This window comes from Bactrocera oleae, chromosome 5, assembly GCF_042242935.1.
Source record: "Bactrocera oleae isolate idBacOlea1 chromosome 5, idBacOlea1, whole genome shotgun sequence".
NCBI lineage: Eukaryota > Metazoa > Arthropoda > Insecta > Diptera > Tephritidae > Bactrocera > Bactrocera oleae.
The window spans coordinates 66,112,140-66,124,744 of NC_091539.1; the positions used below are offsets into that span (position 1 = coordinate 66,112,140).

Here is a 12,605-nt window from a genome sequence, read left to right on the forward strand (position 1 = left end):
GGTTTTGGTCAGCAAGCGACATCACCTTACTATAATTACTTACCTTATAAGACTAAACGTATTCGCAAAATAAGATACAATTATAATAGCAAATAAATAATTTTATTATTATTATTTTGAGAATTATATTTGCAAATCCGTTATACACTTTATCAAACAACATTTCCAATAACTAAAAAAAAATAGGTTCAAATACCGAGGGGGTCTAATTTTTCACATTATTCTGCTCAACGATTTGATCGCCTTCACTGGCTGCTGGTTGTGTTCGATTAGCTTCCTCTGGTTTCATAGCGGGGAAGAAAAGCACCTCCTAAAAACACAAATAAATATTTTTTTTTTTTTAGATATTTACAATAAAAATATGTGAAATGTTCACCTTAATGTTATTGGTGTCGGTGAGGAACATGGTTAGACGATCGATGCCCAGACCCCAGCCACCCGTTGGTGGTAAGCCATATTCTAATGCTGTACAGAAGTTTTCATCAATCAGTTGCGCCTCATCATCACCAGCCGCTTTATCGTTGGCCTGTTGCGCAAATCGTTCACGTTGCACCATCGGATCATTCAACTCTGTGTAGGCATTACACACTTCCTTCTTCATGACGAACAATTCGAAACGTTCTGTTAAACCCGGTTCACTGCGATGATATTTGGCCAGTGGTGACATTATTTGCGGATGCTCACAGATGAATGTTGGATTTATACAAGTTTCTTCAATGAAATCACCAACTAATTTATCCAGCAGACGCGCCGTTGTACGCGGTGGCGGACATTCGATTTGATGTTTGGCGCAAAGTTGTGAAAGGAATTCCGTTGTCTCTTTGCTATTAAATGTTGTAGCTGGTGGAAATTTGACGTTTAACTTTTCTTCTAGAGTTTTTATCATCGAAACCCTTCTAAATGGTGGCGTAAAATCAATTTCCTCCTCAGGACCTTCAGTTCCTTCAGGATGATATTTAATTTTATAAGTACCATGTATGGCTTTCACCATTTCTGAGATCATTATCTCAGTTATTTCGATAAGATCGTTAAAATCAGCATATGCCATATAGAATTCGCAAGTGGTAAATTCTGGATTATGCGTTAAATCGATACCTTCATTTCTGAATTGACGCCCAATTTCATACACTCGATCTAAGCCACCAACAACGAGCATTTTATGGTACAATTCTGGTGCGACACGCATATACAAATCCATATTTAAGTCATTGTGATGTGTTATAAAGGGTTTGGCAGTTGCACCGCCCGCAATCATGTTCATCATGGGTGTTTCGACTTCCAAGAAACCCATGCGATCGAGAAATTGGCGAACAAATGAGACAATCTGCAGAATAGAAAAAAATTATAATTCAAACGAATTATTTGCAATTCAAAATGAACTTACATTTGCACGAATTTGAAAGGTTTCTCGCACTTTGGGATTCAAGATCAAATCCAAATACCTTTGTCGGTAACGTGTTTCCTTATCCTTGAGACCGTAATGCAAATGAGGCAGCATATGCAAGCATGGTGATAACAGCTTTATCTGTTTCGGAAAAAATAAAATACTGTTAATAGGAAAGAGGCAGTACAGTTATATAGATTTTTTTATACCTCCTTTGGCACCACTGAGAGTTCACCCTTCTTTGTTTTACCGGGATAACCGCTGATACCTATAATGTCACCACGTCGTATTTTTGCAGTATCAGGCTCAAAGGCATTTTCGTTATGATACAACTTAGCATTAGCCATCACCTGCACTTTGACACCCTCACCGCGCAAATCGTAAAATATTAATTTCACACCAGATTCCCGTATTGCATGCACGCGACCAGCAACGCTGTGTAGAAAAAAAATTATTAATTTTTTTATGACATATTGTTATTAGAAAAATATTACTCACCTCAGAGCGACGTCTTCAAGCATTTCACCCTCTTTAAGATTCTCATATTTTTTAATGAAATTTTCCAAAGAAATACTAACGTTGAATTTGTGAGGATAAGGATGTGTATCTGATGATTTTTTTAAATCAACAATAGCAGCTGAACGCAGTTTAAAATATTCATTTGGTGAAATTTCCTCTTCTGACGCCGCCGCCGACTTCTTTTTTGTAGCATTGCTGTCAGCATTAGCACTTGCTGCTGCAGCTTTTTGCGCCTCCTTCTCTGCCTTTTCCTTGGCTTTTTGTTCAGCTTTTAGACGCCTTTTTAGCTCACTAAAAAAAATAATTTCATTGAATCGATTAAAATGTAATGCCAGCTGCAAGAAAATGTTTAAGAAAAATAATATTTTATCTCGAAAAATGTGTACCTCACTATATATGTTTCACGTTGATATAAAATTGAGTAGTTAAATAAAAGATATACATACGTATAATCAAATGCTTATAAATATGTATTAATAATAAGTAAGGACTATTCCCTTACAGTTTTGTACGCTTGCTTGGTATTTCTAGGCATATTGTGGAATGAAGATGTCGCGTTGTTGCATTCTGGCACCAAATCTTTACATGTTTCTGATGGCACTTCACCTCAACCTGTCGAAATACAGCATGAAACTGACGCAATTTTAGAAAACTATTTGGTGTCGCATACGGCCTTAGAAATTTATACATATTCTTTCCTCTGTTATCACTTTATTTTCCGAAACACATTAATCTAGTTCAACACTGATAATTATTTGAAAATATACACTTGGTAAGATTTTTTAGCATTCACACATGAAATTGCTGGAATTCTGCATGTGTTTCAACATAACCACACATTCGGTGATCAAATTTGATGACATCGATTCAGCGATTGCATTAATCCTTTTAGCAATTATATCCAGATTCACTTACTTTTTTGATAGCTCACCAGTTGCCTCAGACATTTTACCTAAAGATTAGGATAACTTCGTTAGTAAAACCCGTACAAAAAAAAGAAAACCTTTATTGGAAATATACAAATCGGCGTGAGCCAACAAATGTCAATAATCGTGGCGAAACAATGTTGTTTCTTTACTGATACTCAGCAATGGGAAAAAGCGGCCGTATTTCTGTATGAGTTTGTTAATTTTTGTACAAAAATCCTTTTTTTTCAATTATGTTTGTAATTTGATTAGCTAAAAAGTTTCATGAAGAATCGTTGCTTTTTAAAAATTTAATACAGCATAAAATATCTAAAACTTATGAGGATTTTCAATGATAGTTTTGAAGTTACTAATATACTTTTCAAAAGCCAATAATATGGTTCATGCTGTGTTTTAGTTTATGCTTAAATGATGTTGGGCAACAACCTTACTATTTTTATGTTATTAAAGAAAGTTTCGGCAACGCTTCAGTGAAAAATCAAAAATATTACGTGAAAAAGTGTGATTTTTTCAAAAATTTATTATATAACTGTTAATAAACATTCCATGCAAGTGCTGAGGCGTTATTATTTGTAAAATAATGCCGTATAAATAAGGAAATGAAGAAAATCCATTGCAAATGGTTGAGAAAATTTTTATGCGGAAGTAGTTGTAGAAAGTTTGACATAAAAAGTGAAAACTGCTGCACTCACTAAAGAAACATATGATTAGGACTACCTATATAATAAATAACATATTGGTAGAAAATAAATATGACTTTTATAATTAGACATGGAAGTTTAATTAAATTAGTCCAACTAGAAAAATCTATAAATTTACATTCTGGCCTGTGATCGATGGATACAAAGAAGTGAAGAGGATAGCGGGTGAATATGTGCGGAACAGAACGAGTTTTAAGAGAACAAATAAACATGTGTGAGAATTGTGAGAAGAATAACGCGAGCAAAACAAATGGCTAAAAAACGTGCCTTTAGAGCGTGCAGAGCCGATATTCACGAGCTACATACTTGTAGTTGAATGCAATACCGGCGTCATAGGCAAATAATAAAATAGCAACTATTGAAGAATTGTGCATGTTAGCTGTAGATATGGGTTACAAAGCGAACGGGGAGGGTGGTAATAGCGGTAAAGGTCGTACTAACGCTCGTGGGATGGGAGATGACGACGATGGGGGCGATGAAGAAGAGAGTAACACGTTTTATGAGGCAGTCAGTGAACCGGATCTTTGCTTAGACACTCTTAAAATAACGAATGACGTCACATCTGTAAACAAAACAATGCAAAGTGTCTGCGATATTGAGGAAGATGCCGAAGAGATCGAGGGTGCACATTGTTTACCGCAGGCGACAGATGTTATTGACATTGATTCCGCTGCGCTGTCGGGAGCTCATGCAACGAATGTGATTCACGATGATGTTCTGGTTGACACCAAGTGCAGTTTGCGCGGAGATCAGCAGAGGCAAAACATGAAAGACAAAGATCACACTTTTATTGATGAAAATACAGCATTACGTCCGCCACGGACTAAAAGTAGGTTTCATTATATAATAAAAATATCAAATTAAAGTTAAATATATATTTTGTATACGATTTCAGATCTCAAAGACTTCAACAAAATAAATCATACAATTATGCCTGATGATCAACAGCAGAAACAACGTCAGCAGACTTTGCTCACAACCAAATCGTGTGAAACTCCGGCGACTGCTACGCTTTCGCCAACAAACTCACACAGCGATAGTGGTAGTGTTGGTGGTGGTGCTAGGCGTAAGTCATGGACTCTTTCACCACAAAGTAATGATTCTACACCACAAAGTGGAGCCAAGAAGAAAATAAAATCCACATGCCAAAAATCACCAACGGCACCGTTGTCAGCAGGAGTAGTTGGTACAGAAAATCTCAATTTATGGGTTGCCCGTGAATGTTACGAAACGGTACCGGCCGAGACGGTTTATGAAGTAGAAGATGACATCCTTGTTGTGGATGATGAAGAGGCAGCCGTCGAAAGTTTGCTTGGTGCTGCCGCTGCTTTTCAGCCGAACTCCATTAATAAAACAGTGCAACGCAGACAAAAACATCTACGTCAGCCACAACATAGACCATTGGAGCGTTCGTGGCCACCGAGAGCTGTGGGCAAAGATTTAAATATGCAATGCGATGTTTTCAAATTTGACATTCTCGATATCGATGAGAAGATGGATAGCTTAGGTGCTATTGGGTGTAGCTCGGCTGAAGGCTATAGTAGCGCTACAAGTAGTACAAATAATTCACCTTTATTACTCCTTAACAATGGCCCGCCTACATCCACCAGCCCGCAATATGATTTGCCCTCAGGCACAATCAATCAAACTCCCGTGAAATTCAAGCCATTAATTAAGAAAAAGATTGGTCCAGATAGTTATATAAATACAATTACAACAAAAAAGGTGCCTGCTTCGGAAACTTATGAATTTCCAACATTTCCTGTAAAAGATAACTCAAACGCGAACGTAACTAACGCAACGACTGCCAACCAATTTCCACATATACGTCAGCATAGGCCACTAACTCGCGTCTTGTCGAATGGGAAGGGTCCTGTACCTTGTAATGCACTTAATTACGATGATTTGGCAGTTGGTGGCACACATTCGCCACGCCTATTGCTCTCCCCAAAACGTCAACGTAGTCCACCTTCGGGTTGTTCCTCAAGGAGTGCCTCGCCATTAGACTTGAATTTAAGTCCTGAAACCAGTTCTCCACCAACTCCTCAAACTCAATTTAAATTCAGTTCCAGTTTGGGAAGTGGACCATCATCGCCTGCTATTCATATACGCCCACAACAAAGGTTATTAAAACGAGTTGGCGGTGGTGTCGGTAAGTTTCTTTGACTTTTAATTAAATTACTGTGTGGTGGGTTTAATTTTTAACATAATAGGCGCAAACCTCGTGTGTCCGCCGACTCCCACACATCATGCTCGTCGCCATCAACGTCTACAATCCAACACATCCGCATTGGCGGCATCAGTGGACAATTCGCTAAACGGTACAATAGGAAATCAAATGGATTACAACTTGGCAATGCCAAAGTCTCCACCGATTGCAATTGGTGCTGGAGTTGGTGGTATCACAGAACACCATGCCATTGACGGTAGCATAGCAGAAGATGTCGATACAAATGGTGCCGCAAATGAAGCATGCAGCACACGTCTACCATCGATTCCGGAGCGTGGAACTGCTGCTGGTTTTCTTCGAGGTACTGCGGTTTTCGGTGAAGGTGAGTCTGCCACCGAACCATTACCACCCGCTTGGGAAGCGCGTATGGATAGCCATGGACGTATTTTCTACATTGATCATACGACGCGTACAACCTCGTGGCAGCGGCCTGGTACGAATGGAGGCGCAACTCTAAATGGTGCCGGTAAGACTAATTTGTAGACAGTTAATTTGGTTTTTATTATTCAATTACACTTGCATATTCGATTTACAGGACGTGAGCACCATCATCGACAACAATTGGACAGACGCTATCAGTCCATACGACGCACAATTACTAGCGATAATCATCTCTCGAATGCCTCCGCTTACAGTGTGAACGAAAATTCTGCATGTAATAACACTGCCAATCAATTTCCAAATTTCATGCACAGTAGTCCAAACGCCGGAAATAGCAATAACTTAGGTAATCTACAAAATCTCAGTCTTTCTGTGCATCCAGCTGTTGTGATGCTTTGTCGTCCCGATTTTTATTCCATGTTGCACACAAATGAGGATGCATTATCGATATATAATCGCAATCCTGCACTAAAACACATGATTATACGTATACGTCGCGATCCGCAATGCTTTCAACGTTATCAATATAATAAGGATTTGGTGGCGCTGGTAAATACATTTGCACAGCTTAATCGAGACTTACCCTCCTGCTGGGAGACCAAACTCGATCAATCGGGTAAACAATTTTTCATCGATCACAATAATCGTAAAACCTCGTTCATGGATCCACGCTTGCCCGTTGAAAGCGCACGTGTCGTACGTCAAAGGCATCAGTTGCTTTCGCATCAATCGCCACAACTCTCCGCACATTTTCCACACGCACATCATCCACACCAGCAGCCACAGCATCACCACAATTTCCAATACGATGCGCTCGACGGAAATTGTATTTCTGTGTCGGGAGTACCGCCACTGCCACCACCTAGGCCGCCAAGCACTGTACGCACCGGCCCGAATGGCGCTTTGCGTGGCGCCACTGGTGGCGCTAGCAATTATGAGCAATACAACGAGGTGCCTGTAGCTTACAATGAAAAGGTAGATTTCTAGAAAATAGCGGAAAAGAGTTTCGAAATTTTTGACATTTCATTTGATGTGTTTAATGTTTTTTAGGTGATCGCGTTTTTGCGCCAACCGAATATTTTGGAAATCTTACGTGAACGACATGGTCAGAATACAGTTTCACGTTCCTTGCGTGAGAAAATTAATATTTTACGTGTAGAAGGTGTACCGGCTTTGGGGAGGTTAGCTCATGACTTGCAGCTGACTATTTTATTAAGGTGAGTTAATTGTAAACTTTTTGTATTTTAAGCTAAAGTGAATTTTTTTTGCTTAGCTTTAAAATTTTTTTTTATTAAATTGTTGTAAAACATAACAAAAGAAATGTCCTTTGTAAAATAGCGCATACTAAGGGGAACTAATATGAAATCTTGAATACGACTTGATGCCACTATCTTTAGATAAAAACATACAAAACTACCAAAGAAGAGATTGCAGGTTATATTATAAAGGACTATTTATCTCTTTTATGCGTAAAGCAACGTCAACATTTTTGAGGTTTATTCAAGCTATTCCACACCATTTTAATAATTTCCAGCAAAAAACAAAAAAAAAAAAAAAAATAAACTGTGTAGTATATATATATACATATAAATTTTACTCGCAATATCCCAATTTAAGTCTCCACTCGTAAACGAAAATACAAATATTTGTAGATAATTCATAACATAGCTATAAAAAACTCTCTCTAACAGACGATGAGTTGGGAAAAATGGTGCCAAGATCTGAGTGACCCCTTGATGCTAATACTCAATGAGATAGCCAGGGGGCACCCTTGTCCTGCTCACAACGGAATATGATCGAGTTGGATCTCCATTGACGTCTGGCGTTCTAGCTCTGGACCCATGGACCTCGCGTGCACTCAGCAGACGCTGGTCGACGACCAACGCTTGTGCGACTGCGATATCCTTATGGCCAAGAGTGGAGCGCAGGAGGTCTGGGGAACTTTTCGCCTTGAACAAAGTTCATCTCGCCGCTATTGTATGAGTTCTCACTGCACACTGTCCAATTGGTACTCAAGCGGTACGGCTTAAAATCCTACCGGATGCTAGTTGTCAGGAGGGTGAGGAGGAAACATCTAGGCACTTTCTCCACCACTTTCCGTCTTTTGCAAGGCTGAGACTGAAACATCTCGGTAATCATATATTCGGCGGACCAGAAGACTTAGCCGAAACAGATATTAGCCGTCACAACAAATTTGTTATAGGCTCAAAGTGCTTTGTCGTTATGTTAGGGTATTTTTATCCAGCTTTTTAGAAGTTTTTAGGTACCGCAACGGACCGGCGTTCTAAGCTGTCCAAGTGAGAATCTTCTTAGCATCGACAACCTAACGTAACCTAACCTAAGGGCGCCTGAAAACTGTTCATTGCTTCTTCAAATATTACAGTATTGTTATTCTACGTCTCACTTAAGTAAATATGTACCTCATCGCAAATTTGCCGCACGGAACACGAGTTTTTTTACTTTAAATAAAATCCATGTTTTATAAACGTTGTAAGACTTGACGTAGTAATTTATCAAAGTCTACTGGTCATAAACGTCAAACACATGTGTTAAGTTTGACAGCTATCTCTCTAGGGAATTCTATAACTCTAAAATGTTACCCTATAAATATTTTAATACATATGAAGTTGAATTTAATTTTATAACTTCGAAATCCGTGACTTCCACCCCTATTACTCTATAAGAAGGTCGTCTGATGCTACTTCCCATTTGCATATTTTATGGGACTCACTTAATAACCAATCTAAATTTATTGTTTCCCATGCTTTGTATTTGAAATGTCACCGCAATAGTTTTTATCTAAATCAATTACAAGATGCTGTCAGCTTTTTACTCGAATGCCTCCAAGTACAAGCATTTCATTTTTCGCGCTCAATTAATTTGTTTAACTGCTTTAATAGAACAACAAATTCTTACCACAAAACAGGGCTACAAGCTTTAACTGCTTGAACTTCCTGTTCGTCATAATTAACATAGCTTTCCGATTTTTGCAAACGTTCAAGATCAAAGCGCGCTTGTACTCATGCCGTGCGTACTACTCTGCAGCGCAGCTTTGGCGTGACGTGGACGTGAGTGCAACACAAAGAGCCGCCATTAATTAAGTATTGTTCCTGCATGAATGATTTCGCTTTAAGTGTGTTATGGCTAAACTTAAGTGGCAAGGTTGTCTCTTCGCCTAACAAGGTTGAGTAAAAATTTCCACTAAATGCCAAATATTGTTAGTTATTGCAACTAATATTTGCAATTGCAATACTTTCGATTATTATTGCACTCATTAGCCAATTACACATATACATTTGTATATGTACTTGTGTTTATAGGAGCTGCAATATAAATTGTTCTCAGCTAGGTCAATGCACTTTCAATAATAGCTTTATTTTAAGGCGCAAAAAGTATGTAACTCTGTATTACATTTTTATAACGCATTTTATTGATCAATTAGGCATGCAACAGCGGTAATGAATGCAACAGCGGCGAGATTTAGTTACTACGGTGATGGGAAAATTTTGCAAATATCATAAGCGTTTCGTTGTTGTTATTGTTTCACTGGATCCGGGTGTTTTCCGTTTGAGGAAACCTCACTGTCAGGGGCCCGTCGATTCTACCGTTAAAGCACAACAATTTGGCTGATTCCTTGTTGAGACCAATAAAGTCTTATCAAATAAAATCCTAAACTGAAATTATTCGGTTTTAAATTGTTAATAAACGCTGTTGATTTAAAAAGTACTCGGTCGTCTATATAAGTCAAGCCAATATATGATAAATAGTAGAGCTAATGTTCTATTCAAAACCCTAAAAGTACTTAACGAGTACGACTATTGCACTCAAAAGCACTCTTTACTAATTGTCAGTTTGTTAACGGTCTTGTACTCAGACTATTTACCACATAAGATTTGGAAATGTGTAGAGTATTACTGATACAGTGTGGTATTTTAATAAACAAATTTTAATATAAAATCAATATTTGGTATATTATCGGTTTATCAATCCGTCCCTGCTGGCTTCCTAGTCCGATTCAGTAATTTTTGAAGAACTTACCGATCTGGATATTTACTTTAAATATATTGTTTTCTCTATTTACCATCAAAACAATGACGGTGTCAAATAGCGCCTAGAGTTTGTTATATAAAATATAAATTACGATATGACAAACCATATGCTTATAATAAAGATCGTCCAAATCCATATCATATTTCCACCGAGTCTCCGTAGCACGTGACATTGTGCGCGTTTTAAGCAGCAATTTCAAAGAAAAATCTATGCAGATTTTCAAATTTTTTTTATTTATTCTTTGTGGGTTCTTTATTTCCCTGATGATGATTACGTATGGATTTTCAATCCTCAGATTTGAGGACAATTTGTTTATTAACAGAGCCGTTAAATTATTAATATTTAATTATTAAATATAACTTCTCTGGAAACCAAACCAAGAAGCAATAACGTTGCGATGCGAGCGAAGGATATCTGAGATTTCGGTCGTGAAAAGTGTCTTATATCTTAATTATTAAGTTGCCCCCGTCTATTTATGCTATGTGCCTAGATTTGATCTGCAAATGGATGGTCTTACAAGTTTTAAGCTACCACCGATTGGCTAATGAATTTTATAAGAATCTTTCTTCACACCACACCAGAAATCATTGAGCAAGTTCATAATCTTGTTAGTGAAGATCCAAGTTTGACTAAGCGTGAAATTGCTAATGTTATAGGCATCTCAGACGAACGAGTACCTCATATTTTACATGGAGAATTACATATGAAAAAAGCTGTTTGGAAAGTTAGTACCGCACACGTTAACAATTCAACAAAAACTGGATCGAAAACAAATTTCTCAGCATAATTTTGAGCGTTTTAAGTAGAATAAAACCGATTTCTTGCGTCGTTTTTTAACTATGGCTCTACCAACACGATCCAAAATTGAAAAAAGAATGTTTACAGTGGACTGAAGCTGGTTGCTCAGCTCCAAAGCAGGTGAAGTCACAACGATCAGCAAAGAAGGTTGTGGCATCAGTTTTTTGGGATACAAAAGGAATTTTGTTCATTGATTATCTGCAGAAAGACTCTGAAATCAGCACTGAATATTATTGCAGCCTTTTAAATCAGTTGGATGAAAAAATTCGTGAGAAAAGACCTGGTTTGCAGCACAAAAAAATTATTTTTCATCAAAACAATGCACCTGCTCACAAAGGTGTTTTAAAACTAACAAAATTCAAGGAATTAAAGTAAGAACTACTTGAACATGCATCGTGTTCACCAGATTTGGCTCCCAACGACTACGACCTCTTCAGAAACCTGAAAAAATTCCGTTTGTGGAAAGCGTTTTTCGTCGAATGAATGAGCTATTAAAGCTGTAGGCGGATATTTTGCAGCGGTGCCGGAATGTCATTATAGGGGTGGCATAAAATTATTGGACGATCATTGGAATGAGTGTATTGAAGTTAAGGGAGATTCTCTTGAATAAAAAAATATATTTCGTACCAAAAACTGTACTTTTTCCTTTCAAGCGCCGAAACTTTTCAACCAATGTGTAATTTTGGGAATATAGAGAATGCGCTGGATGACTCTGACTCAGTTTGAATTAGTATATTGTATGTAAGTTAAGTAAGTAAGTTTATCTGATCTATCCTCTTCAACTAACCCCTGAAAAAGAGGGTATTTTTATAACTCTGGCAACTTGCAAACACTTAATCAGCGAAGATGCTATAAATATAGCAGAGTCTCGGTGCATACAATCAATAACCTGCTTAACCAGCAGTCTAACGTGGCAAGAATGGAGCGTGAGTCGCACAAACCGACTATTAAAATTTAAAAGGAATGATATAAGAACTCTGATAGGAGTACTAATGGGTCACTGTCTAATTGGTAGACATGCCAGTAGGCTAGGTGTACCATACAACGATTGTAGAAGCTGTCAAGAAGTAGAAGAAGAGCTGACTGTAAAGCATCTTCTATGCGAATGTAAAGCTCTATACAGGAAAAGAATCGCAACTATCGGTCGTGGATTCCTTGACGACGTATCAGAAGTTGCTAATATAAAATTACTTGTACTGATGAACTTCATCAGGAGCACAGGTTGGTTCAGAGAGGAGACGATAGAGTGAGGGAACATTAGTCCCGGTGGTATCACAATGGGCCACCTATAGGCCTAGGTGCGTCGTTAGAAAGCCACTCTACCTACCTACCTACCTCCTCTTCAAGCGCAGTTTCATTTGAATTTGCTATGTAAATTGCGATTGAGTTTAGAAAAAAGTGAATCAGTGAATAAATTTGCATGAAATTTACCTGGACCCTGATTCACCTTCGTAAATAGTTGTAAAAGGGCTGTCGTTATAATTAAGTCACAAATCGCTTGTTTAAACAATAATTTCAAAATGAATATTTCAGGGGCGGTGGTTCTGGGTGGCACCTATGAGCTGATTGCTTGATACCAATTAAGAAGCTCTGCATCATTTTACCTACAGTTACAG

General features: G+C 38.0%; 2 protein-coding genes across 3 annotated transcripts in view; one reads left to right on the top strand and one right to left on the bottom strand.

Moving 5' to 3' along the window:
- Nucleotides 1–80: 80 nt before the first annotated feature.
- LysRS (Lysyl-tRNA synthetase) lies at nucleotides 81–2,978 on the bottom strand. Of its 2 annotated transcripts, none has more exons than XM_014245152.3 (6): nucleotides 2,819–2,978; nucleotides 1,883–2,194; nucleotides 1,594–1,819; nucleotides 1,385–1,525; nucleotides 377–1,324; nucleotides 81–310 (listed from the first exon to the last, which is right to left on the bottom strand). In XM_014245152.3, exons 1-6 carry the CDS (start codon nucleotides 2,848–2,850, stop codon nucleotides 206–208), a joined length of 1,764 nt encoding a protein of 587 aa, XP_014100627.2. In that variant the 5' UTR covers nucleotides 2,851–2,978; the 3' UTR covers nucleotides 81–205. The 2 variants fall into 2 exon arrangements, with proteins under 2 accessions (XP_014100627.2, XP_014100626.2); XM_014245151.3 differs by lacking the exon at nucleotides 2,819–2,978 and adding an exon at nucleotides 2,406–2,758.
- Nucleotides 2,979–3,181: 203 nt separating this feature from the next.
- The window catches only part of Hecw (Hecw ubiquitin protein ligase), a 31,325-nt gene continuing 21,901 nt past the window's right edge, over nucleotides 3,182–12,605 (top strand). The window contains exons 1-5 of the mRNA XM_036366586.2: nucleotides 3,182–4,359; nucleotides 4,426–5,682; nucleotides 5,744–6,226; nucleotides 6,296–7,116; nucleotides 7,192–7,358. Of these exons, the coding sequence (XP_036222479.2) occupies nucleotides 3,903–4,359; nucleotides 4,426–5,682; nucleotides 5,744–6,226; nucleotides 6,296–7,116; nucleotides 7,192–7,358 (3,185 nt within the window). The 5' untranslated portion in view covers nucleotides 3,182–3,902. The remainder of the gene's footprint in view (nucleotides 4,360–4,425; nucleotides 5,683–5,743; nucleotides 6,227–6,295; nucleotides 7,117–7,191; nucleotides 7,359–12,605) is intronic.

Bases quoted from the DNA above. Each gene is read 5' to 3' on its own strand.
- LysRS (XM_014245151.3), bottom strand. From the start codon at position 2,593: ATGTATAAATTTCTAAGGCCGTATGCGACACCAAATAGTTTTCTAAAA. The intron at 2,195-2,405 runs GTAAGGGAATAG...TATTTTTTTTAG, and splicing joins CCAAGCAAGCGTACAAAACT to TGAGCTAAAAAGGCGTCTAA. The intron at 311-376 runs GTGAACATTTCA...TTGTGTTTTTAG, and splicing joins CCGACACCAATAACATTAAG to GAGGTGCTTTTCTTCCCCGC.